We start from the raw sequence: 23,961 nt of genomic DNA on the forward strand, positions 1-23,961 counted from the left end.
CTGAGAACTCTTAGAAGATCCCATGTGTTTATTACATTGATGAGGGTTAAAATACTCTACCTGAGGCCAGTGACTTACTGCCCAAATTTTCAGATAGAACAGACCCAGTAGAGTTGTGAAAAGTATCCTATTTCTTGTCACGAGTAGAACTACCCAAGGGTCATTCATATATGCAGTGGCTCTACTGATGAAGTACGTATAATTTTTTTCAATTTACTTCTGTACTTCGACGTCCCGGGTCTTAGTTGTGGCACATGGGATCTTCGTTCGTCCCTGAAGGCATGCAGGATCTTGGTTATGGCATGCAGACTCTGAGCTGCAGCATGTGGGATCTAGTCCCCGACCAGGGTACAAACCTGGGCCCCCTCCGTGCGTTGGGAGCATGGAGACGTAGCCACTGGACCACATGAATGTCCTGTAATTTTCTTTTAATGTTAGATCTCACAGTTTGCTATTACTGATCATTTTTTTCAGCTTGAACACACTCAGCTGTGACCCCGGTCACAGTCGGGGCTTCTGTGGAGCAGGTGGCTCGGCCTCCCGGCCCAGCGCAGGGAGTCACAAGCAGTGTAGCCCGTCGGTCCACCCGCACAGCAGTCACAGCAATAGAAACTCGGCTGACGTGGAAAACGTCAGAGCCAAAAACAGTGCGAGTGCCTCTGGCAGGACTAATGCCCAGTCGGCGAGCAAAGCCAGCCCACTGGTCTTCGAGTCCCACAGCATGGCCCAGGGTCACACCGCAGGCCGGAAGTCCAAGGGGGCCAGACAGGGCCAGCACAGCAGCCAGCACCATGGCCACAGCCCCCTGGAACAGCACTCGCCCCCGCCGCCGCCGCCAGTGCCTCAGCAGCAGGAGCCACAGCCCGAGAGGCTGTCCCCTGCGCCCCTCGCACCCCCGCCCCACCCAGAGCACCCCGGCAGCACCCGGCACAGCTCCGAGGACTCAGACATCACCAGTCTCATCGAAGCCATGGACAAAGACTTCGAGCACCACGACGCCCCGCCCCTAGATGTGTTTACAGAGCAGCCACCTTCACCCTTGTCGAAAAGCAAAGGTAACCATACCTTCTCACTTCTGGGACAGTGTGACACTCAAGGGGACAGCCAGTGCGTGTGTAGGGGGCTATCTCAGTCGTAATTGTGATGAGCAGCTAATTTAGCAGGTGTTCTTCTGGCTCACATTCATCTCTGCCCTTGGACTTCAGCTCTTTCGCATCAAGATGCAAATAGAAGTATCTGAGTGTCATAAAAGATACCCATATTTCTCTTACCAAATACTTACCAATTCAGGAATTTGTTGGACACCTACTGTTTTTATTTTCACTGCCTGTGATGACTATGTTACTGTGGTAGGTTGAGCTTTTTCTTTTCCATCATTAAAATAGTTTTTAACACAGTGGTAAATGGCAGTCATCTGCCTTTTGACCCAAAAATAGGATTTCTGTACAACCTGCGCTTTAGAGCAGGGATTGGCAAACCACAGCCCGTGGACAAAGCCGTCACCTGTCCTCGGGCCAGCGTGCCTGTTCATTCACACGTCATCTGTGCGGCTTTCGTGCCGCAGCAGCAGAGGCTGTCAGGGTGGAAACCTGAAGGCGCTTACTGCCTGGCCCTTCCCAGAAGCGGCCAACCCTGCTTTAGAGCTCCTTATGCTGTTTTCACCCCAGGTGACTCAGTGGTAAAGGATCTGCCTGCCAGTGCAGGAGACGTGAGTTCCATCCTTGGGTCAGGAAGATCCCTTGGAGGAGGAGATGGCAGCCCACTCCAGTATTCTTTCCTGGAGAATCCCACGGACAGAGGAGCCTGGTGAGCTATAGTCCATGGGTCACAGAGCGTTGGACATGACTGAGCATGCATACATACGTGCTGTATTAATCATCTGTCTGTAAGCAACAGATTGCCCCAAAACCCAGTGACTTAGACCCCATCATTTACTAGCACAGTTTCTAGGGGTCAGGCATCTGGGCACAGCTTGCCAGGTTCTCACAGAACGGCAGTCAAGGTGTCGCCTGGGGCTAAAGTCTTTGCAAGGTTCAGCTGCTGGTGGACCTGCTTCCAGGCTCACTCAGGTGGCTGAGAGCAGGATTCAGTTCTTCATGGCCTGTTGGACTGCTGGTCTCAGTTTTTTGCTGACTATGGCCAGCAGCCTGTTGGGTCCTCTCTGTAGGGCAGCTCAGTGCAATTGGCTTTACCAGAGCAAGCAGGCAAACATTCAAGAGAGAGAACAGGCTGGCGGACAGAAGTCTCGGTCTTCTGTGACCTACTCTTGGAAGTGGCCTCCCATCACCTCTGCAGTGTCCTCAAGAGGAGTGAGGTCACCCACACTGAGATAGTTCCATGAGGGCATGACGTGGGGCTGCCTTCACAGAAGCCTACACACCACACATGCACTGCTGCTACTGCTGCTAAGTCACTTCAGTCGTGTCCGACTCTGTGTGACCCCATAGACGGCAGCCCACAAGGCTCCCCCGTCCCTGGGATTCTCCAGGCAAGAACACTGGAGTGGTTTGCCATTTCCTTCTCCAATGCATGAAAGTGAAAAGTGAAAGTGAGGTCACTGAGTCTTGTCCGACTCTTTGCGACCCCATGGACTGCGGCCTTCCAGGCTCCTCCGTCCATGGGATTTTCCAGGCAAGAGTGCTGGAGTGGGGTGCCATTGCCTTCTCCGCCACACATGCACAGGCGGGCTTATTTGTAACTTCCGGAGTCCATATGTGAAAAACGGTAAATGGCCTCTGGCTGTTTCTCAGTTTATTCCCTGTACAGCCTGAACTTTTTTGTGACTTACTCTCTCTTCTGTGGCAGCCATGCTGTGTTATTCTGAGCCTATTTCAGTACCCCCTCACTGATGTACCAGGAATTGCCTTTGGTTTGAACAGGGTACTTGGCAGCCCTGAGAAGCCAAAAGAAACCTGACCCTCCAGAGTCCAGGAGTTTTAGAAAATTTCTTAATTCCAGTGATATGAAGACTGGTTCTATACAGTCTTCATAGAATTACTTGCATTTGGGTTTATAAGATAGTCAAAAGTCTTGAATAATATTTAACTTCTTCCACAGAAATTTTCTTTGTTGTTATCTCATTTTTCTAACACATTATTGACCAGAGACGTATTAATACGTCTTTTATTACCTGAACATTATTGACCAGAGGTGTTTCAGTATTCACTTACATAAGAAATTGCCAGCCACTGGCATTCATTTCTGCAAAAATTCCCTGGTCAATAATGAGTAAATAGAGCTTACATATTTTAGGGTAATTTTTACAGTAATATTAAATGGATGATTAAGGTTCCTCTTTTTAAAATTAGATCTGGTTACATAATGTGTTTTTCCCTTATCTAGAGCATAAGAAAATAAATATATATTATCTTATCTTAGCACAAAGAGAGGCTCTAGCAAAATGAACCCCTTGTTCCTTGGTCTAAGACAGCCCTCTGACACCGATACAATGGGCCCATCTTTTCTTTTCAGCGTCATTCATCTAGAACATAAGTTCTTTACTTTTCACGGTGGTCCTAGAGTCAACCTACTAAAAGCTATTTAATGATGGAGGTGATTCTTGAGGCCACGAAGAGACAGTGACTGCCGGCTTCACACGAGCAGCCACCGCTTTTGATATCCTTCCCAGCACTGCTGTTGGGAAAGAAGGAATGAGCCAGGTCTTCGTGTTGTTTTTTTCTTCAATAAGTGTTTTTATTGAAGCACAACATACATGTAGAAAGTCAGTCTTTTAAATGAACTTTAAACGATGGGCATTGATCTTGGGGTTGCAGAATGGTGCCACGGCGCTCATTTGCTCAGGAGTGTCCAACTCGTTGCAGCCCCATGGGCTGTAGCCCACCAGGCTCCTCTGTCCATGGAGTTCTCCAGGCAGGAATACTGGAGTGCGTTGTCATTTCCTCCTCCAAGGGATCTTCCCAACCCAGGGATTGAACCTGTGTCTCTTGCGTCTCCTAATTGGCAGGCAAATTCTTTACCAGTACTGCCACCTGGGAAGCTCTTGCGGAACAATGGTATTAATATATCATAAAACCATCAGCTGGTGGAACCTTTATCATCTCTCTAAAACTTACCCCAGCACCCCTGCCAAATAGCCTGTGTGTTTACGTTAAATATGTAATGTTTCTTTCCATTCTTTGGCACTTCTCTTTCCAGAAGTGCCCTGTTCTCTCCCCCGCCCTCCCCAAAATCTCAAAGAAATCTTCTTGTAATGAGCTTCAGCGATGTCTGGCTTTTGTAGACTGTTGAGAATGACCCCTTGTCATAGGAACAGGGTCTCCCCAGCCCTCGCCTTCTCTGAGTTAGACAGCTTGGAGTTAGACATCCCATCTCTTCTCTACCACCCCTGCAGTCACTGTCCCTCATGGAAGAGGGGCCCCAGAAATACCTTCCTTTCGTGGCTGGCCTGAGCAGGACCTCTGCAACTGGACAGCCTAGATTCTGTATTTCTCTGGTTTTTCCTCCCGTGACACGTGAGCCCTGGGGACTGGCTGGGCGCATTGCTGGATTGAGGGTTAAAACCCGAGAATGCGCTAAGCCGGGTGCGGCCACTTGCAGTGTCTGTATGCACTGCAGAAACCACGGGATCTGTCGCCACCCTGGTGTCTGTCTGCCGTTGGCAGTCTGAGGGGCGGCTTTATCTCAGTTGGGGGCGTGCCAAGTGCCATGGGGTGGTGAGGCCAGGCTCTGCCTTCAGGCAGACCCAGATCACATCCTGGCTCTGCCACTTACTAACTAACTCTGTGATTTGGAGAAATTTAATTTAAAGTTTGAGTCACTGGCATCCATCAACAGTCACCATAAGGCATCGGGGTTTTAAATAAGGTATATTAAGGAGATATATTTTTAAATGACATAGAATGGGTTCAACGGTGGCAGATGTGGCTTCTGCAGCTGTGCCCAGCCTGCCTGCCCAGGTGGCTTCTTGGACGTAGTCCGAGGGGTCGGCGTCCTCCCATGGGCTTCTCTGCTGCTCTGTTCCCGTTAGGGTGGAAGCTCCTTGAGGGCAGGGATTGTGTTGATGGTTCTCACTGCCGTATTCCCAGGACACACAGCACTGCAGCGCAACGGGCACTCAGATGTTGTGGCTGTTTTCTTGTCTGTCTTGGGAGCGTCCACATTAGTTAAAATAATAGGCCTTTTGTCACTCTGTTTTACCTTCTGCCCATACATAGCAGCGGCTGGACACTGTCCAGGGGCTGCCTGTAATTCCTCCTCACAGCACTGTAAGGTCATCTCGCCGAGTCTGCAGATGAGAGGGCGAGATCAAGGAGCTACCAACGGGAGGGCCGGAATTTGTACTCAGCCGCCAGGGTTCTCGGCACCCCGCAAGTGACACATGTGGCAGCTCATCCCGTGTCACCGTCAGGCTCCCATCACCAGAGAGGTTGACGGAATCTCTGGTTTTCACTCCTCTGACTTCTCAACGCTGTGTCATCTCTGGGATATAAAAGTACAGATGACCCTTGAGCAGCAAGCGTTTGAACTGCATAGATCCACTTTTATGTGGATTTTTTCCAGCAGTAGAAACTACAGTACCACAGGGTCCCCAGTTGGGTGAATCTGGTTGCAGAGGAGCCACAGACGTGGAGGGCCGGCTGTAACCTGTATACGGATTAACCCCCTGTTGTTCAAGGGCCAGCTGTCTTCTAGAGACACATAGATTTGTGAAAACTAGCGAGTTGCCAAAACTCATTGAACTGTACACTTAAAATGGGCGTATCTTATTGTATATCACTTATGCCTCAAAAATTGTTGATCTTGTAAAATATTCTAATCAGAAAGTCAAATGTTAATTTGAGAAGCTTTAGAGAAGAAACAGAGAAACTGTTACTAATCAGAGTTCAGCCTCTTCAAAAAGAGTTTGAACGGCTGTGTTTTCCAAGCTGTTGAAATATCAAGGGCTCTTTTACTTTGACTCTCACCCGCAGGGAAAGGAAAGCCTCCTCAGCGCAAGGTGAAGCCCCCCAAGAAGCAGGAGGAGAAGGAGAAGAAGGGAAAGGGGAGGGCCCTGGAAGACGAGCTGAAGGACTCCTTGGCTGACGACGACAGCTCCTCCACCACCACAGAGACCTCCAACCCAGACACAGAGCCTCTCCTCAAGGAGGTAGGGCGGCCTCGTGTGGCGGGGTGGGCGCAGAATGGCTGTGCTCGGGGCATGTGCCCGCCCGGGTTACCTGTCTCTCCTGCACAGGCACCACAGCTCCGGGCGAGAATAAGTTCCTTTCCCCAGGGGACAGGTCAGGAAGCCTGCTAATAAGGTGGAATAGTTAGAAATTGGAAAGTTAGGGTCTGTCTGAAATAGTAACCACTCTGGCTCATGAAAATTGTCTCAGATTTTAAGTATCAAAAAAGGATGGGAAGGAGTTACCCCACTTTGTTTTGATTATATTGGCTGTGTCCTGTTGTGCCGCCGCTGGCACAGTGAGCCCTGGGAGCAGGCAGAGCGGTGGCTGTGACCCAGCCCCAGGGGCCCCCTAGCTCCGAGCACTCCCCCAGCACACCAGAAAGGCGTCCTCACTCCCCACGCTCAGCTCCAAGGGGGTCGTGGGCATCAGGAGTCGTACTGCCAAATGCCTGGGCACCGTGGCCGCGAGGTGGATGGAGGGTGATGTTACTGCTGTGGCTGTGTCGGAGAGCGTGTGTTATAAGGTGTGAGGAAAAGTGAGGGTGTAATTCCCTTTGGACCTTTTTATTTCTAAATGACCATATTTCAAATGTAAAATGAGCCAAATAGAGCCTTTAATATTGTGGGGCTGAATTTCTGTTTCGGTCTTAATCTAGTGGCTTAAGGAATCATTTCTTACAGACGTCCAGCAGTGTCATCCTCACCTGTTAAGTTTTAAAGTCAAGTCTGCACATGACACTTCCTGTCACTGCCCTCGCCTGTGCGTCCCTGAGGCCTGGCAGCTGCTCTGGGCCCATTCAGCGCCGTCCATGGCTGGGGCTGGCACTCTGTGCCAGCTGCTACAGAGGAGCAGACAGCCAGCTCGTGGTCCTCAAGTGGGGTCTCAGCCCCTTGAGACAGGAACCTGGCCTTTCTGTCCTCGGCGGTTTCTCAGGCACCCAGCACGCAGATTCTCAACACATGTTTGCTGAGTGCATGGGGAGAAGAGAGCTGGAAAAGACACGCGTGCACGAGCAAATGACCTGCCGGGTTTGTAATCTAGTTGGGAAGAAACTAGAGCGTGTGTTTCACACACAAAACAGGCGAATGCATCAGTAACAAAGGAAAAACAGCAGAGGAACTTCAAGCATCTGGACAGCGTTCTCAGCACAGACTTGCTCCCCAGCTTTGCTTGCCTTCTTTCCGCCTTTGCAGCATTCGCCTGAGCACTCGTTCGGCACTCCCCTCCAGCCGAGCACCGCCAGCACTCTGTCCCCCACACCCTCCGGCATCATCCTCCCTCCTCTGCGATTCATTTCCTCCTGGTCGTCGGCTCTTGCCCCGTCGTGTACTTTCTCACAGATGCTGCTCCAGTCCGGCCACCTCCATGCCTGTTGCCATTCTCGCTGCTGAGCAGTTTTTATTCCTCCCCCTCAGCGCTCGCTGCTGCTGCTGTTGCTTTCAGTCACATGCGGGATTTACTTCCCTGTCCAGGGATTGAACCTATGCCCCCTGCGGTGGAAGCTCAGTCCTAACCTCCAGACCACTGGGAACGAGCCCCTCCGCGCTCTGGCCTCAGCTCCGCGCTCTTGTTTCTTTGTAACTGACGCATCCGCCTGTCGTGTGTGTTTTCTTCCCAACTAGATTACGAGCTTGGCAGGTCATTTGCTCGTTCACGTGTGTCTTTTCCAGCCCTCTTCTCCCCATGCACTCAGCAAACACGTGTTGGGAACCTGCATAGTGGGCGCTTAAGAAACAACCATGAAAATAAAAGAAGAAACAACTGTGGACAGAAGGGCCAGGTTCCTGTCCTCGGGCTCACGGTCTGCAAAGTTCTCCATGAGTCGGGTGGCCCCGGAACACTTCCTGCATGACTCAGCACAGTCTCAGAAGGTGCTGGGGCAGGAGGGCGTTGTACCCCTCTCTGCCATCAGGTGGATGGGTCTATGTGACCTGAACTGCAGCCTGACCCTGTCTTGTGGACACTCACCTGCCCTTTGGTGGGAGCTCTCCACCGCTCGCAGCAGCTCTGGCCTTCAGCCAGGGTGTCTCCCCGCAGTTGGCCCTGTGCGCCCTGACACAGAACCAGGCTTCTGTTTTTCCACTTCACGCCCATGCTGTGTGTGGTCTTCTGCACGTGAGCAGCGCACGCCCGCTTTCCAGGTGGCTCCAGGGTGGTCACCAGTGCCTGAATGGTGTCTGCCCTGTTTAGAGACTAGCCCCCGGGCTCACGGGTGGGTGTAGCGGCGGCTCCCCTTAGTCTGGAGCGCCTGGTGTAGTTCCCATGCGCGCCTAAACTGGGACCCAGGGGCAGCATCGCTGGGCTCGTCGAGCAGCACAGCTCTGAGCAGCACCTGGGCTGTGGCCTTTTCAGCCGACGGGACGGCTCCTAGGCTCCAGTCCCAGCCAGTGAACACTGCTGCGTGGACGCAAGTTGATCTGTGTCCGGTGTCTCCCTCCTGCTAGACTTCACCATCCTTGAGGGAAGGGACTGGGCCCTCTTGGTAACCCCGTTGCCTGACACCAGCGGGGTGACCAGGGAAGGATGGCTGAATAAGTGACTGAATGGCTGGGCCCCTCCCCTGGATGGTGCATCTGTTGGCATCCCAGCCGCCGCGACACTGTGACAGGCGTGCGTTACCATGAACACTTGGGGGGACACGCTTTCGCCTGTGCTGTCTTCTCCCCTGGGGGCTTCCTCGTGCGCAGCATGAGGACCATCACCAGGAGTGTGTCGCTCTATCCTGCTGTCCTGCCTTACCTTTTCTTGTAAAAAGGGCAAGGCTTTGCTCCCCAGTGCTTAACAACAAGCTATCAATCTGTTGCTATGACTGTCACCTCCTACTCTAGTCAGGATGTGAGTATAATTTTGACATGCCTTATAACTCAGACCCAGTAAAACATAATTATGATAAATCAAAGGCTGGAAAATTGACAGAACCACGTTGAGAGCGATTTGAAGAAAGGAGCTTATCATTTGTATACTTGTGATATATGTATCTTTTCCATCTTTGGTGTTGTGTCTCTGCCTTCAAATTAGGACTATATCAGGCATTTTTAATCTTACTCAGCAATTAAGTATACTTTTTTTTTTTTACAGGATACAGAAAAGCAAAAGGGAAAACAAGCCATGCCTGAAAAACATGAAAACGAAATGTCTCAAGTGAAACAAAAAAGCAAAAAGTCTTAAATGTTAAGAAAGAAATCCCAGCAGATGTGAAACCCAGGTAAGAAAAGTATATGACTTCAGAGAAATGAGGTGTAAGTAAGAGGAGTTATGTGAGAACTCGTAATGGTTGTGTCTGCTTGACTGGTTTTTCTGGGGTTTTTTGCAACAAAAGCTATGTTCCTCTGGGTTTTTTCTGCTGCCCAGCGTTCACTGTCCCTGGGGAGGGACAGGCACATGCTTCTGAGGTCAGACATACAAAAGGCAGAGTTAAAACTTGTAAAAACAGAAGAGGACCAGTGGTTAAAACACCTTGCTTCTACTGCGAGGGGCATGGGTTCAACCCCTGGTCAGGGAACTTAAGATCCCACATGCCACGTGGCTCAGCCAAAATATGGGTGGGGCGGGGAGGAATGGAGGAGAAAAATACAGTTGGTGATTTGCTCCCAGACAGAGAGCCATTTCACTTCTGCCCAAAACTGGACTTGATGTTCCAGCTGCAGGTATGACCATAATTTCTCTCAAAGGGGCTCTGGGTCTGCTCACTCACCCGGGGCTGTCATGGGGATCTGGACTCCAAGCTGTAAAACTTGGAAAAATGTATTCTTGACCTGCGATTCCCAGGTGGCGCTAGTGGCAAAGAACCCGCCTGCCAAGCAGGAGGCTTAAGAGACCTCAGGAAGCTTCCCTGGAGAAGGGCATGGCACCCCACTCCAGCATTCTTGCCTGAAGACTCCCACAGACACAGGAGCCTGGCAGGCAGCCATCTAAAGGGTCGCAAAGAGTCAGACACACTGAAGCAACTTCACACACGGCACATACATTCTTACCTTGTGAAAAAAAAGTGCTCAGGGCAGATATTACCACCAGACAGTTGCCAGGGTCCTTGGGCCCCTCAGGGAGGGCGCCCTACAAAATGTTTCCCCAAGGAAATGAATGATTTGAACTATTGGGTTATTATTTCCTAAGGTTACTTCATACTTCCATTAACTTTGGGTCTAATAAACTAGTCCTGGTTTTAGAGTTGCTGACAGTGCCGTACTAGCTCATCGTACAAGATGGCCATCTGCATGGAAGCCAGTGTTGACCTTCTTCTCTGATAAGTGGACATCAACCCAGGAAGTTGAGGGAATTATGTATAAGTTAATAAAGGAACACATGGTTTGTTGTCATCAGAACTGACCATAGCTTTGCAGAAAGTCTGTTCTTACTCAGATTCTAGGAATAAAGCTTGAACTCTGCAAAAACACCAGTAAACTGGACTCTGTCCCTAGATGATACAGCTTAACTCAACAGGGCCAGCTTGTCCTGTAGAAACAGAAGCTAATCAGAAATTAGTGATTACTGCATAAAAATGTAACCTTGTCCCTGAACTTAAGAAGCAACACAGTACATGGCAATATTAGTAATGGAGTGTTTATACTTAAAGTTACCCTTTTGTGCAAATGTCGGTTGAAGTAGCCTCACTACACAGCTTGTCGAGAAGGATCTGGCGTGGTTAGAATAGAGTCAAGTGGAATAATGGCCCTTGACTCTGCCCGAGGGAATCAGCCTGAGGCACTTTGGTGCTAATACTCTGGCTCCCAAGACAGGAATAACAGCCCTAGTCGAGTGGCTAGAGATTCTTCTTCTAGGCCTTTTTCAGGCTTAGTTGACTGACCAGATGTTTTAAAGCGTTGTTGTTCAGTTGCTGAATCATGTCCGACTCTGCGACCCCATGAACTGCGTGCAACACGCCAGGCTTCCCAGTGCTCACTATGTTTTTAAAGTAGAAAAATCCAAATTATGAAAAACCTTCATTTTTACATATCCTGAGATCTTGTGAGAATGGACTGTTGTGCTGTCATTGTTAGGATCGTAAGTTTAAAAGCCCAGCTTCTGAGGATTATCTTAGTGAAACCAGTCCATAGGTGATTGTCACCATGGGGAGACCGTTTATTCTCCTTGACGCCTGAGCTCAGTACATTTAAAACAGATTGTACGTATGCATTAATCCTCTCATCCTTCTTCCAGTGACTTCTGTTGTATTCTGACCTTTCTAGGAAGTCAGTTGACTGTTAGCAGGTTTGACTTTGAGGATCTGTGAAAGACTGTGTTTGATGCCGTGACTCTGCAGGGGGTATTGAGGGAGTTTGCTGGTATTCCCAGAGCCAGAGCTGCCCACTCTCCAGCCCCCAGTCAGGAGGCAGAGTGAGAACTCACATTTTTTTAAAGATTCATTTATTTATTTGGCTGCACCAGGTCTTAGTTGCAGCATGTGGATCTAGTTCCCTGACCAGGGATCCAACCCGGGCCCCTGCATTGAGCACAGGGTCTTGGCCACAGGGCAGTCTCAGCTCACGTCCTCTTGATGTGTGTAGTTAACAGAGATCATTACCAGAAGGCAGTTTAAGCAATATGCTCTAAAGTGTCTTTTTAAATTGTCTTTGTCAATCGTAAGGAGAAAGCCAGATGTATAAAGCTGCAGCCCTAATAGGCTCACCCATGAACAGTGCATTGTTTTCATGTCGGTTCGTTAGCCCACCTAAAATTCTGGGTGAACCGAGCCCTTTGGATTTTTGGTTAGCCTTTATACTAATTCCAAATGTAACAACAATTTATGATAGAAAATTTGTGAAATATAAAGAAACAAAAGAATGAAAAGAAAATGACCTTTGACCAACTACCTTATATAATGTTTATAAAACACCTCTGTTAAAATTTGTTTATGAAATCATGCTTTATATACCATTTTATATATATATATATATATAAAAAATCTGCTTACCTTTTTGAAAGAAGGGGACATGTGCTAGTGATGGACACTGGGGTGCCACTGGATATAGAAAGTCTGAGCCGTCCTCACATTTGCGATCTGGTGTGAGCTAGCTTGGACGGTGCCAGGCCCAGAGCCCAGCAGAGATCTGCTACCCCCTAGGAGGGTGAACTTGGAGGGGTAGTGGAAGGAGGATGTGGCGCTTTAAGAACCTGAAGGGTGGGGCTGGGAGGGGGTGGGGGGCAGAGTGCTGGGTCGGAATGACACCCCTGGAGGCTGGGGCAGCAAGTGCACTTAGGTGGAAAATGCCAGACACTGCCCACTTTAAGAACGTTTATATTGATCAGTGAACTGTGAAATTTTAGTGGAAAGCCAGCTATCAGCTCAGCCTCGAACTGACAGCTTTGCGGCCGTCACCAGAGCCCACTGATGATTTTTAGAGTAATTCTTGTAAGGGGCCACTGGGTTGCCTCAGCTGAAAGGCGTCCTTCTGCTGGGCCGCGTCAGTCTGGCTCCTGTCAGCGGAGAGGCCTCGTGATCTTGGTGGGCAGCACAGAGGCGACTTGTGAAGGTTTTATGGTTCGCGTGTTTCCAAGGCTCACCATACTGCCTATGTGGGCCATCTCCCCAGGTCATTTCTCCTAAAGATCACTTCTCTCTCAGCAGACTTCAATGTTTTCTTCATCGGGCTGTGGAAACTTAAAAATAGCCCTTAAAACTTAAACTTCTCTCCCGTTTTGCCTTGCTGACAGGAAGTTCAGAGCCAATTAATTGTCCTATTTATACATGTTTATTATGTTAAGCTTGCCTCTTAATATTTTAGAAGTAATATACTCTAAATAGATCAGTGAAAATAATATTTAAGTTTTGGCCTAAGATGAACCCTGAGTTCGAGAATAGAGAAGAATATTTATCCTACCCACTCAGCCTAGACCTTAGACAAACAAGAGAGTCCTGCCGCCCTGCCGTGGGCTTTGGGGGATTTGTAGGTCACTCAGGAACTAGCCCTGGTGAACTTGTAGCCCTGGTTCACTGCATGGTGTCCATGGGAAAACAGGTTCAGAGTTTTGAGTCACGGAACCTTTGACAGTTCTAAGTCTGAGACCTTTCAGCGTCTCCATATTCAAGAGTCCTGCAGGCAGTGCACACATTGGGTGAGGATCTAGGTGCTGGGTGAGGAGGCTTCAGGTGGGGTGAGACCTGCTCACGAGCAGAATGACTGCACTTAGCAGCTCCTACAAGGCTAGTTTGTACAAACAGCTTCCTACACCTTGTCTGAGGTAGGTGCTCTGACCCGTTACACATTATTAAATAATGGACCTCAGTTCCCTGTCTGCTGTCAGAATAGCAGAGGATAAGTCTGTCCATGTCTTCTGAGCAGTATTAGAAGTGCTTGCAAGGCAGCCAGCCCTCAGGACGGTGGGTGGGTAATGCATCAGGAGGCCAAATGAGTCAAAGAAGCTGTTGAGATTGTAGCCGGATCAGTGACTTCTCCTCTCAGCCCTGAAACAAAGCGTTGTGTTTGAATGTCCCACCGTGGTTGTCTTTCAGTTGCTTAGAGCTACCGTATACTGCTCCCTTGGAAAGCAAACAGCGCCGAAATCTCCCAACCAAGATTCCTCTTCCAACTACACTGACCAGTGGATCCAAACCACGAAACTCCCAGAAAACAAAAGGTATTTGCCTTTCTCGTCGTACAGGCGGCCTAACAGTTCGTTGTACTAGTAGTTGTTGGTTGTGAGTTCACAGTATTCAGGAGTCGTCGGGCATAGGTGGATTCTCATTCTCATCGGAAGGTTTTTTGAAATTGGCCCCAAAGAAAGGGATGATCCTCCATCATGGCTTTCTTTTCTGAATTCTGGACAGGTACAAGTAAGTTAGTGGATAGCAGGCCACCTGCCCTCGCAAAGTTTCTCCCAAACAGTCAAGAACTAGGCAACACCAGCAGCTCAGAAGGTGAAAAAGACTCTCCACCGCCAGAGTGGGATTCCGTGCCTGTTCACAAGCCCGGCAGCTGTAAGTACGGTGCTCCCCATAGCTGCAGCGCATCCGGGTCTGGGCGGGAAAACTTGAGGGCGTCTTGCCAGCAAAGGAGACCCAGGGTCTGTGTGCCGGAGCCGGTTTGTAGCAGCCAGCAGCCACGTCGGTAAAGAGCCTAAAGTGTGATCAGCCGTAGAGTAAGCGTTCATAGCAGAGCAGTCAGACAGTTCAGGGAGCTGCTTCACCACCTGCTTCCCTCTGTACAACATGGAAAGTTCCAGTAGAGCAGTGAACCATCCAGAGAAGGCCTGGCATCCCGGCCCCTGGTTAGTTCCTCGTATGTCTACAGCGCAGCCCCTTTTGTGAGAATTCACTTTGTTTCCCAGTTTGCTGCATCTTCTCCGAAGACAGCCGTGTGAAGGCGTTAGTTTTCTCACCAGCTTGCTGACCTTGTTCCCCGGGTCTGGCCTGCAGGAAATCATGGCAGGAGCACTGTCTCCCAGAACAGGGTGGGGGCCCTCAGGCTCTAGATAGATAGGACCTGGAAGAGGAGAGACCGGCGCAGCCAGGGCCAGGGGGCAGGGCATTGGCAGTCAGCTCTGTAGGGCTGATCTGTCTGCACTCAGCCACCATATCAGAGTGACTCCATTGGGCCCATTTGCACCAAAGGGAAAATCTGGGGTGAGTACCAGGTTCAAGGTCACGGAAGTTTAGAGAAGAGGGGTGATGGGAGGCCAGTGAGTTGAATGAGGGCGAAGAACTTGGGTGAGGTGGGCGTTGAGCACAAGCCTGTGTAAATACTCCCTGAAGAGAGACACTCCCTGGGTTAAAACCTGCAGCCCCATATTTGCTATGAAACTCTCTGGAGCCTTTTTAGTACTTTCTTCTTGCTTGAGATGAGGGAGAGAGTCCGAAACCCCTGGTCATTCAAGAAATGAGTTGAACGAGTCTCTGGGTCATCCTGGGGTCCAGGCTGCTGCTCTCAGGCCCTTAGATCCCCTCCGAGGTTTCAACAGGACGCTGGTGCTCGGATTGTACCCTGTGACAGGGGCTGTTTCCCCACAGGGAGTAAACTCCATGTTCTCGGGGAGCCGGTTTCACTGGGCTGTGTGAAGCCCAGCGAAGCCTGGGGGATTCTCCAGGGACGCAGTGTGCGTGTCGGGTCAGCAGACATCCGGGCAGGTGGGGAGGGGAGATTCTTCCAGCGAGCGAGGGTGAGGGGACAGGTGGAAACGGCAGGTGACTAGGGGCCAGCCCCGTGGGGGAAGCGTGGGGAGAGTTTTTAGGGCAGGTGCACAGCTGAAGGTGGGAAAACTAACTCGGACTTTGAAGAGACGGGGACCTGGACACTACCAAGATCACGTGAGCTCACCTGGGCCCAGCCCCTTGCCTGTTGGGAGAGGCACGCAGTGCTGGAGGGAAGGGGAACCACCCACAGAGCCAGCTGGATTCTGAGGGTGAGGGGTACAGGCCCTACCGGGTGGGTAGAGAGCAGAGCAGCCCGTCCTTGCTCTGGAGGCTCGAAAGGCCAGCCAGAGGGACCAGGGTGGCAACACACTGAGCTGGGCAAAGAGACAAGCGGGATGCTCAGCCAGAGGGGTCGTGCCAGGGTAACTGGGCAAGTAGGGTCCCCCAGAGACTGAGCTTGTGGAGGCCAAGCCCTCTCCTCGCACCTCGCATCACAGCACCAGGGCACACGTGACAGACATGCAGGGTGGTACCTGTTTCTGATAAGTTACGTGTTTCCATTGAGTGAATGCAGAATCTGTCTTATTTTCTGTTTAAAATTTTTGAAACAGCTGTGCTTTAAAGGGCAGCAGGAATAGAGTATCCTTGTAAAACAGGGACCTGGCAGGCCCACGGAGCGCAAGGGTCCCCCTGGGGGAGCTGGGGTGCTCTCCCGGCCCCACACCTGTGAGGCTGGGACCTGTGTGGTAGTCCAGGGTCTTCCAGGTCCAGGCAGAGACTCCACCTGCCCGTCCCTGCGGACAGGGGGAAGCTTCCTGCCAGCCTGAGGAGGGAGGGGCCTCACCCCCCAGGAAGGGCCTGCAGAGCTGGGTCACGTGGGAGATTCCGCAAAAGGCAGAGAAACAGCACACGTGAAAGCTGTAGGCTTTGCATCACTGCCTTTGATGTTAGAATATCAAAAGCAACTATTTTTTAAGACTAAAAATCGAAATGTCACAATTGAGACTTTTTAATTTTAATTTGCAGCTACAGATAGTCTTTATAAACTCTCTCTGCAAACCCTCAACGCAGACATCTTCCTGAAACAACGCCAGACCTCGCCGCCGCCCACCTCCCCCTCACCGCCCGCCGCACCCTGCCCGTTCACGTCCCGGGGCAGCTACAGCAGCATCGTCCATGGCAGCCCGGGCAGGTGGGCTCGCGGCCGAGCTGGGGCCGGGTCGGGGGGACCCTCAGAGGCTGCAGGGCCATCCCGCCCTGTGCAGGCTCAGCCCTGCTCCCCAGCCCTTACCTCAGGGCAGCCCCGTAGAGTCAGGGTCTGGTTCAGGAGCCAGAAAGCACATCCTGAATGAAGCCCCACAAGCTGTGCTGAGAGTCGAGGAAACAGGCTTATGGGTCATTTGCTCTGAGCCTGTGGCGGGTGAAGGTCACAGTGGCAGGGCAGGGCCTGCAAGAGCCGAGCACACGGGAGGCACAGAGCCCGACCGTTAGTGTGACCGTGGCCTTGACGGGGGGTGCCACTCGCAGACTGAGGGCCTGCGCTCCTCCCCACCCTGCGTCCTCCCGGCCGGGACTCCTCACCCACGGCCGGCACGGGGACGCGGCAGCCGTGGTCGGCCCTTCCTGCCTGGCGGCCCGCTCCTTGTTCCCTCTAGAAAGGGCTGCCCCGGCTCTTTTCCTTCCCTTCTCTCCACACCCCTGACTTTCCACCTGACCGCAGAGTCTCGGGCTGGCCACCCCCAGCCCTGCTGGAGCCACAGCCCCTGGGCCACGAGTCCCCGGGGCGGCCGGGGCCGGGGTGGGGGTAGTGCCAGCAGGACTGAGGGGCTCTCGCCTTGCTTCTTCCCTCCAGCGACTCTAAAGCAAAGCAGCCAAGCGGGAGCAAACACAAACTGACAAAAGCCGCTTCTCTCCCGGGCAAGAATGGCAACCCCACTTTCGCTGCGGTCACGGCTGGGTATGACAAGAGCCCAGGTGAGTGGCTTGGCATCAGAGACCAGGCACCACTGGGCCTTGGGCCTGGGCACATACCTGTGGCCCAGCTGCCTCCCGCTGACTCGGAGCCCGTTATTACAGGTGGGAACGGCTTTGCCAAAGTTTCTTCAAGCAAAACAGATTTCTCTAGCAGCCTTGGCATTTCACACACTCCTGTTGACAGCGATGGCTCAGACAGGTATGGCCGGCCCGCCTCAATCGGGGTGGAGGCAAGCGGGCTTCTCAGGCTGGGTTGACATCTTCCAGCTGTTCGTGTGCTCTGAGGCCCCTAGATGACAAGCAGATGTTTGGTGGGGGTCTCTGCTCCCTCCTGGGCCCCCTGATAGGGGAGGAGGCACCCGCAACACAGCCCACCCCCGCGGAGGGGGCAGGTGTGTGACCGCCTTCTAAGTCTCTTGTCGTCCCTCTCCGTTGTCATGGTCATTGTGGAAAGGCTGTGACCTCACCATGAGAAGCAGAGGAAGCAGACTGTGAGAGGAAGGGCCCAGGAGCAGACTCCAGGCAGTCACTGCACTGTCGGGCTTTGACCCAGAGCAGCCACAGGGCCTGGTGGTGTGCAGGCACTGCCTCGGTTCACTTGCCTGGATAACATTCCCACAGTAAAATAATAAAACTTCAAGTAGACTCTCAGTTTCACCTGCCTGATACTAACAAGAAAACGAATCCTAGATTTGAAACAGTTTAATAAATCTTCCATCACTGAAAGGTAAATAAGGAAGAAATACCTCTTTTCTGCACAGAACACTTGCTCTGAGCCAGGCTCCCAACCTGTGGCAGAGTGGCCTGAGCTCTGGGCCCTCCGGGCACGGAGCAGTCTCCAGGTCTCCCTGTTGTCTGTGACACGCGCGCGCCCATTGGAGCAGGGCCTGCCATGCGCGCAGCTGTGAGCGCTGGGTCTGTCTCCATTGACCGTCACGTTCTTGTGTGTTGCGTTTTTCTCTCCCAACATTCAGCTCGGGTCTGTGGAGCCCCGTGAGCAACCCCAGCAGCCCTGACTTCACACCCCTCAACTCGTTCTCAGCCTTTGGGAATTCTTTTAACCTAACTGGTGGTGAGTGTTTAAACCCTGGACCATGACTAGTGAGCCATGGACAGATGGAGGGAGGAGACTGGTGGCCGTCTGGGGGACGTGTTTGAAAGATGCATTTCCCTTGCCAGCGCTGTCAGGCAGCCGTAGGCGTGGGCACGGGGCTGACTCCCGGGAGGTGGGTCTGTCTCTGCTGCCCTGTCCTGGACGGGCCCCTCCCCACACCCCAGCCTGAAGGTGCAGTGGGTCTGCTCCATGCAGTGGGGATCCCCACTGGCTTATGTTCTGCAGACCTGACTTAAGAGCTTCAAGAAAGTTCTGTGTCTGAGAGGTGGCTCCTGGCTACGCTGGAGCTCCTTATTTTTCTTGCTGTTGAGAATTAGAATTCCCATTAGCTGTGATGGTGTTTGCACGTGACGGTCCAGTGAAAGGCGTGGGTGAGGTTCTGAGGTCATGGGCAGGGGTGCCCCCGACACCCCACCGTGAATGGTGGGGGCTGCTGGAGTGGGTGCGATGCAGACCCCTGAGAGGACACCCAACCTGCCCCGGGAGCACGGCCGGATCCAGCGCACACTTGCCTTTGCTTCCTCTCTTCCAGAAGTGTTCAGCAAGCTCGGGTTATCGCGATCATGCAATCAGCCCTCACAGAGGAGCTGGAATGAGCTGAGCAGCGGCCCCTCCTACCTCTGGGACTCGCCGGCCACAGAGCCCAGCCCTTCCTGGCCAGCCAGTTCCAGCTCCCCGACCCACACGGCCACAGTGAGTCCTGGGCTTGCTCGGCCTGCCTGCTCAGGCAGCGTCACAGCTGCCGCTGTCCCTGGGGGTGACGCTGACAGAGATGAAGGATAACAGCAGTGTGAAGGCATGGGCACGCTCATCCTGTCCACTGCTGCGTCTTCATTTCTGCCAAAGTGACCATCAGTTCTCTTCAGAGCCGAGATGGTCCAGAAGTTACAGGAGGAAGGCTGAGACGCTGAGGCTTGATCTCTGAAGTCTCTCATCTCAGCCTCTCCCAACCTGTAAGTTAGACTGCAGGGTGACTGGGGGCCCCTCTCGGATCCCGCCACCTCCAGGTCAGACGGTGCCTGAGTGTGGCACACACTGGGTCCCGGGAGGCCCGTGTCTCGACGGCACCTGAGCGCGGCACACACTGGGTCCTGGGAGGCCCCGTGACTCCGGCTTTTTCTAGGTGCATCTGTTTATTTCTCGGCTAAATGGTTCTGCAAAGGTCATGTGCCACAAAGAGTAAATGACTCCTGGTTTCAGCTTTGACAAAATCATTACAGAAAAATAGGATCCCATTGTGATCACTTCTTCATCCTCAGGAAGACTCAGTTAGATGTGCAAGGTTTGACCAGGAGATGTTTTAACTTCACCAGTTCCGAAGTTTGTCTTCACTCGTAATCATTCTGGCTTCAGTTCTCCAAGTGTCTTAACTGTTCTTTTAAAATGGGGTAGAACCCTTTGAGACCTTTCAGGCCATTATTGATGGGTCTCCCCTGGTGGCTCAGAGGGCAAAAGAATCCACCTGCAATGCAGGAGACTTGGGTTCTATCCCTGGGTTGGGAAGATCCTCTGGAGGAGGAAATGGCAACCCATTCCAGTGTTCTTGCCTGGAGAATCCCAGGGACAGAGGAGCCCGGCGGGCTTCAGTCCGTGGGATCATGAAAGAGTCTAAGCAGCTGACACCGCCGCCTTCTCCTCATTGCTGGTGCACCTGCCCAGCTCCTCCACGTGCTGCAAAGGTGGCGGGGCGGCTCGCGGCCCCGTGAGCTTCACCTTCTGAAACGGGTGGGCTGCGCTCAGCCCTGGCTGTGGTGGGCACCCTTTAAAGTTTCAGAACCATCTGCTCAGGTGCTGAGGCGGCTGTGTGTATGAAACATCCACTTTAAAGTAGACAGTGAGAGGAGCCTGTGTCCTAGCCCGTCGTTAGCTTACCTTCCCCGCTCTGCCATCTGCCCCTTCACGTCTGATGCTCAGCGTCCTCTGTTTTGTCTCGTCAGCCCATCCTTGGCAGCACCAGCAGCCTGTGGTCGTCCACTCCGTTCAGCAGCTCCATCTGGTCCAGCAGCCTGCACAGCACCCTGCCCTTCACCAGCCCCACCAGCGCGTTGCCGAGCATCAGCCTCATGGGCCCCGAGAGCGCCCCGGCAGCTCACGCGCCCTCTGCCGCCAGCCCCACCGACGACCTGGGCCAGACCTACAACCCCTGGCGGATATGGAGCCCCACCATCGGACGGAGGAGCTCAGACCCCTGGTCGAATTCGCACTTCCCTCACGAGAATTGAAATTAGGCAAAAAAAGAAAAATAAAACGGTGGTGGCCCCTGGTCTAGACCGTGACGTGCCCGTTTCCGAGACATCTTGAAGGCTCTCCCCGCTGTTGCTGCCCACTCCTCACCCTCCTCATCTCTGCAGGGCAGGCTTACACCACTCGCTTCTTTCAGATCTTTCTTGCAATTATGATAATACGAGATTTGCTGTTGTGCTTTTAGAGAAAAGTCTGGACTCAGCCACAAACTCCAGTAAGACCTGTACATCTGAAAACCTTACCTGTTATCAGCTGCCCACCACCTGTCTTCTCCCACCTTATCTGTCTGTGTGAACACCAATTTGATATTACAGCAAGGTGACAACTCAAGTTGATTTCAGAAGTCCTGGCATGTGACAATTTTATTAAATTACCAAGGTTGGTTTTTTAATAATTTCACAATATTATACGCCAAGATCTAATTTTAAAAATGTATGAGGACTTTGTGCTGAAAATACAGAGTATTTTTTTAAAATAAGGCTGTCTCGGTTTAAAAGCAGATTACAGAAATGTTAAGTCAACTTTAAGAACAGTGAATGAATGTTAAAACATTCGGTTGAGACCATATGCATTTTCTGTGCTGTTTGTACTTGAGGTATGTAACATTTGTATACCTGAATTTATTTTCAAGATAAACTGAAATGCACATCGCCAAGTCTTGAGATACAAGATTGAAGGTGTATTTCTTAAAAATACAACTTTATGTTGTACTTTGAAATAAATGATGCTTTTTTCAAAAGCCTTGAATTTGTTGTGTCTTTTTTTTTTTTTTTAAACACAGGATATGCATATGTTGGAGCTGTCTCACACTAAAGTAAGTCATTCTATCAAGTGCCTCATTCTGTGGAGTTGGACTTACTGTGGCTGGAAGCTCTGTGGCCTAATTAAATTCTGAGTATTTCCAGAGTATTCCCTAAAGGCCCTTGAGAGGAAAAAAAGCTCACACATCTAAAAAGAAGTGCTCGACCCTTTCCAGTTTTCATATTCCCACAGCTCCTCCAAGTGGTGCCTGTAAAGATCACAGTTACCGGGCAGGTTCCACAGGCCGTAACACATGAGTTTGGTTTAATCTCTCAGAAAGTGCTGCCTGCTTCAGCAGGCTTCTCTTGTCATCCTTTTCCTGGCCTGTAAAGCCAGCCTCTGCTGGGGTAACCAGAGATGCTAAATATGAACATTCTGTGTGGGGTCAGTCACAGCACAGAGAAATCCAGCCTTCCCCATGAAGGTCAGCATGTGGAGCTGAAGCGTCGTCTGGAGAGACGCTGAGCCTGGCCTTTTCCGTATTCTGTCTGAGACTCTGACACCAGCTTCCTGTTCATTCAGAGCTCAGGCGTGCCAGGCTCATGGAAGACCTGGGCCCTGGACCCGCATCTGCCTAGCAGGCGCTTCTGTGCAAGGGCAAAATCAAGACGCAGTTAAGGCGTGGGGTTCTACACCACAGCAACTCATAAGATGTTACAAAGCCGCTGACCCACTGAGCGTCACACAAACCCTAGTTTACAGAAAGAAAAAAAAGGTTTTGTTGGCAAACCTTACCTCAGTCAGTATCTCAGGGATCCTAAACTTGCATCTTTGGAAGAATCACCTGAAACTCCCAAATGTCTTCTTTGACCCCGTAGGACCCTCATCCTCAGGCTTGAGAAACATGTGGAAAGGGGAAAAGCACAAAGCGTCTGCTGTTACCTGGGTTTTTCAGATAATCCGGGGCAGGTATTTGAGAGGCAACCTACTCATCAACCAGACCCAAGCCTTTGACCAGATGCAGCCTGACAGTTACCTGCAAAACCAGGCCGCATAGTAGCTTGCTCTGTGCTAGGCCAAGGCTGAATTCAAAAGTTTGTAACATGGGTTTCCCTGGCGGCTCAGATGGTAAAGAATCCACCTGTAAATGCAGGAGGCATGAGTGCAAGCCTTGGGTTGGGAAGATACCCCCAGAGGAGGAAATGTCAGCCCACTCCAGGACTCTTGCCTGGAGAATTCCTTGGACAGAGGAGCCTGGCGGGCTACAGTCCATGCAGTCACAAAAAGCTGGACACGACTGAATGACTAACACTTTCACTTCAAATATAACAATAAATAAAAACAATATATTGGTTATAAATTTTTATAGATTACTGCAATTCCTGAAAACGGTATGTTAACAAAATATCCAGATTAACCTTAAAAACTTAGACTAAAATTAGTCTTTAAATGTTTCTGAAAAACTGATAGAATTTTAATTTGCCCTTATTTTATGTCAGTGGGGAGCAAAATATGCAAATGGTTTTGGATGATAGTATGTTTTTGCCATCTCAAAATTTTAGAGTAATTGAAATAAGTACTCATAAAATATTAACTTGACAGTTTTTATACTTCTGTCTAGAAGGAAGTCTTGTGTCTGAAGGAAAAAGTACAGGTTGATTACTATTATGAGTCATAATTAATGTAGATAGTGATACTGCATGCAGTAATGCAGAGACTTCACGTTATATGCCCAGGATAATAGACGATGTGATTGTCTTGATTTTTTTAAATTCATCTTAATAATTTAATGTGATACAGTGCTAATACTGAAAGGTTAATATTTTAAAGCTACAGAAAAACTAAATCATCTATTTATGTTTGTGTGTGCTCAGATGCTCAGTCCAGCTCTTTGTGACCCCGTGGAGTGTAGCCCACCAGGCTCCTCTGTCCATGGGCTTTCCCAGGCAAGAATACAGGAGTGGGTTGCCCTTTCCTCTCCAGAGGATATTCCCCACCCAGGGATTGAGCCTGAATCCCTTACATCTCCTGCATTAGCAGGCAGAGTCTTTTTTTTTCTTTATTTATTTGGAGGATAATTACAACATTGTGATGGCCCCTGCCATACATTAACATGAATCAGTCATATGTACACGTGTTCCCCACATCCTGAACCTCCCTTCCACTTCCCTCCCCACCCTATCCTAAGTCATCCCTGAGCACTGGCTTTGGGCACCCTGCTTCATGCATCGAACACACCCTGGTCATCTACTTTACATGTGGTAATGTATATGAAAGGGAAAGTCACACAGTCGTGTCCGACTCTTTTCGACCATATGGACTGTAGCCCGCCAGGCTCCTCTGTCCATGGAATTCTCCAGGCCAGAATACTGGAGTGGGTAGCTGTTCCCTCCTCCAGGGCATCTTCCTGACCCAAGGATCAAACCCAGGTCTCCTGCATTGCAGGCGATTCTTTACCAGCTGAGCCCCTAGGGAAGAGGTAAGGTATCTGTTTCAATACTATTCTCTCAAATCATCCCACCCTCGGGCACTAGTATTATATATCTTAACACTAGTATTTATATATCTATATACATTTAAATGCATACAAATAAATGCATATTAATCCTTTTTACATTTGTCTTATGTAAATAATGTACCAAAGGAGTAAAATTAGTATCTGGGTTTTTTTTAATGTAAGATGACTTGGTAAG

The 23,961-nt window shown here is 50.7% G+C and overlaps 1 protein-coding gene across 1 annotated transcript in view; it reads left to right on the forward strand.

Moving 5' to 3' along the window:
* The window catches only part of TMEM131 (transmembrane protein 131), a 180,851-nt gene extending 159,582 nt beyond the window's left edge, over positions 1-21,269 (forward strand). Inside the window, 12 exon segments of the mRNA XM_070380002.1 lie at positions 475-1,055; positions 5,931-6,106; positions 9,207-9,288; positions 9,291-9,333; positions 13,579-13,703; positions 13,894-14,043; positions 16,222-16,387; positions 17,048-17,169; positions 17,272-17,368; positions 18,144-18,241; positions 18,816-18,976; positions 20,221-21,269. Coding sequence (XP_070236103.1) covers positions 475-1,055; positions 5,931-6,106; positions 9,207-9,288; positions 9,291-9,333; positions 13,579-13,703; positions 13,894-14,043; positions 16,222-16,387; positions 17,048-17,169; positions 17,272-17,368; positions 18,144-18,241; positions 18,816-18,976; positions 20,221-20,505 — 2,086 coding nt within the window. The 3' untranslated portion in view covers positions 20,506-21,269.
* The last annotated feature ends 2,692 nt before the right edge of the window (positions 21,270-23,961 follow it).

The sequence above is a fragment of the Bos mutus genome, chromosome 11 (assembly GCF_027580195.1).
Source record: "Bos mutus isolate GX-2022 chromosome 11, NWIPB_WYAK_1.1, whole genome shotgun sequence".
NCBI classification, from domain to species: domain Eukaryota; kingdom Metazoa; phylum Chordata; class Mammalia; order Artiodactyla; family Bovidae; genus Bos; species Bos mutus.